Source organism: Hippocampus comes, unplaced genomic scaffold, assembly GCF_001891065.2.
Source record: "Hippocampus comes isolate QL1 unplaced genomic scaffold, H_comes_QL1_v1.1 C16711024, whole genome shotgun sequence".
Taxonomy (NCBI): domain Eukaryota; kingdom Metazoa; phylum Chordata; class Actinopteri; order Syngnathiformes; family Syngnathidae; genus Hippocampus; species Hippocampus comes.
Window position 1 is genome coordinate 1 of NW_017837260.1, and position 729 is coordinate 729.

The window sequence follows — 729 nt, forward strand, 5'->3', positions numbered from 1 at the left end:
TTTTTTTTTTTTTTTTTAATCCAACAGATCTCTGAATGGATGACTCAGGTTGCAAAGGCCTATCCCGATATTGTGACCGTCATGGATTACGGAAAAACCTACGAGCTGCGGACAATCAGCTTGCTCAAGGTAACCGCATGTTTCACCTGAGGACCCGAAATAGAAACACCGTCGTCCTGTTTGCTTTGCAGATCGGTGCAGACACTGGAGCGAAAAAGAAAGCCATCTGGATGGACTGCGGTATTCATGCCAGGGAGTGGATCGCTCCGGCCTTCTGTCAATACTTTGTCAGCCGGGTAATCATGTCCCACGTTCCAGCATTGACGGCGCACGGACCGGAACGTTCAATGAACAAAGACTCGGAACCGTGATCTTTTCATTTCAGATCTTGCGGACCTACAAGACAGACCCGAAAATGGGAGAGATGATTCGGAACATGGACTTTTACGTCACCCCGGTGCTCAACATGGACGGCTACATCTATTCGTGGAAGGACAACTCGGTCAGTGATACATTGACTGAATGAAGTAGAAAAGCAACCTCTTGTAAACACGAACAGTCAACCTCTTATTCCTAAATTGAGGACTAGAACATCGCAAAGTACATCACAGCAAAGTATCACATCGCATTAGCATGCAGCTCGATAAAGGGATGACGTCAGAAGAATCTAATTGGACCTTGGTCGGTTTCTGGCAATCCTGTGAGCTCACTGACTGATGAGTCGAACCG

At 46.9% G+C, this 729-nt stretch overlaps 1 protein-coding gene across 1 annotated transcript; it reads left to right on the forward strand.

The window, feature by feature from the left end:
• The first annotated feature begins 15 nt into the window (after nt 1–15).
• LOC109508972 (carboxypeptidase O-like) lies at nt 16–526 on the forward strand. The gene is made up of 3 exons (XM_019858917.1): nt 16–129; nt 192–296; nt 386–526. Exons 1-3 carry the CDS (start codon nt 40–42, stop codon nt 524–526), a joined length of 336 nt encoding a protein of 111 aa, XP_019714476.1. The 5' UTR covers nt 16–39.
• Nucleotides 527–729: the final 203 nt, after the last annotated feature.

Coding starts and splice junctions, on each gene's coding strand:
- LOC109508972 (XM_019858917.1), top strand. CDS start 40: ATGACTCAGGTTGCAAAGGCCTATCCCGATATTGTGACCGTCATGGAT. Junction 130..191: donor GGACAATCAGCTTGCTCAAG/GTAACCGCATGT, acceptor TTTGCTTTGCAG/ATCGGTGCAGACACTGGAGC. Junction 297..385: donor GTCAATACTTTGTCAGCCGG/GTAATCATGTCC, acceptor TTTTCATTTCAG/ATCTTGCGGACCTACAAGAC.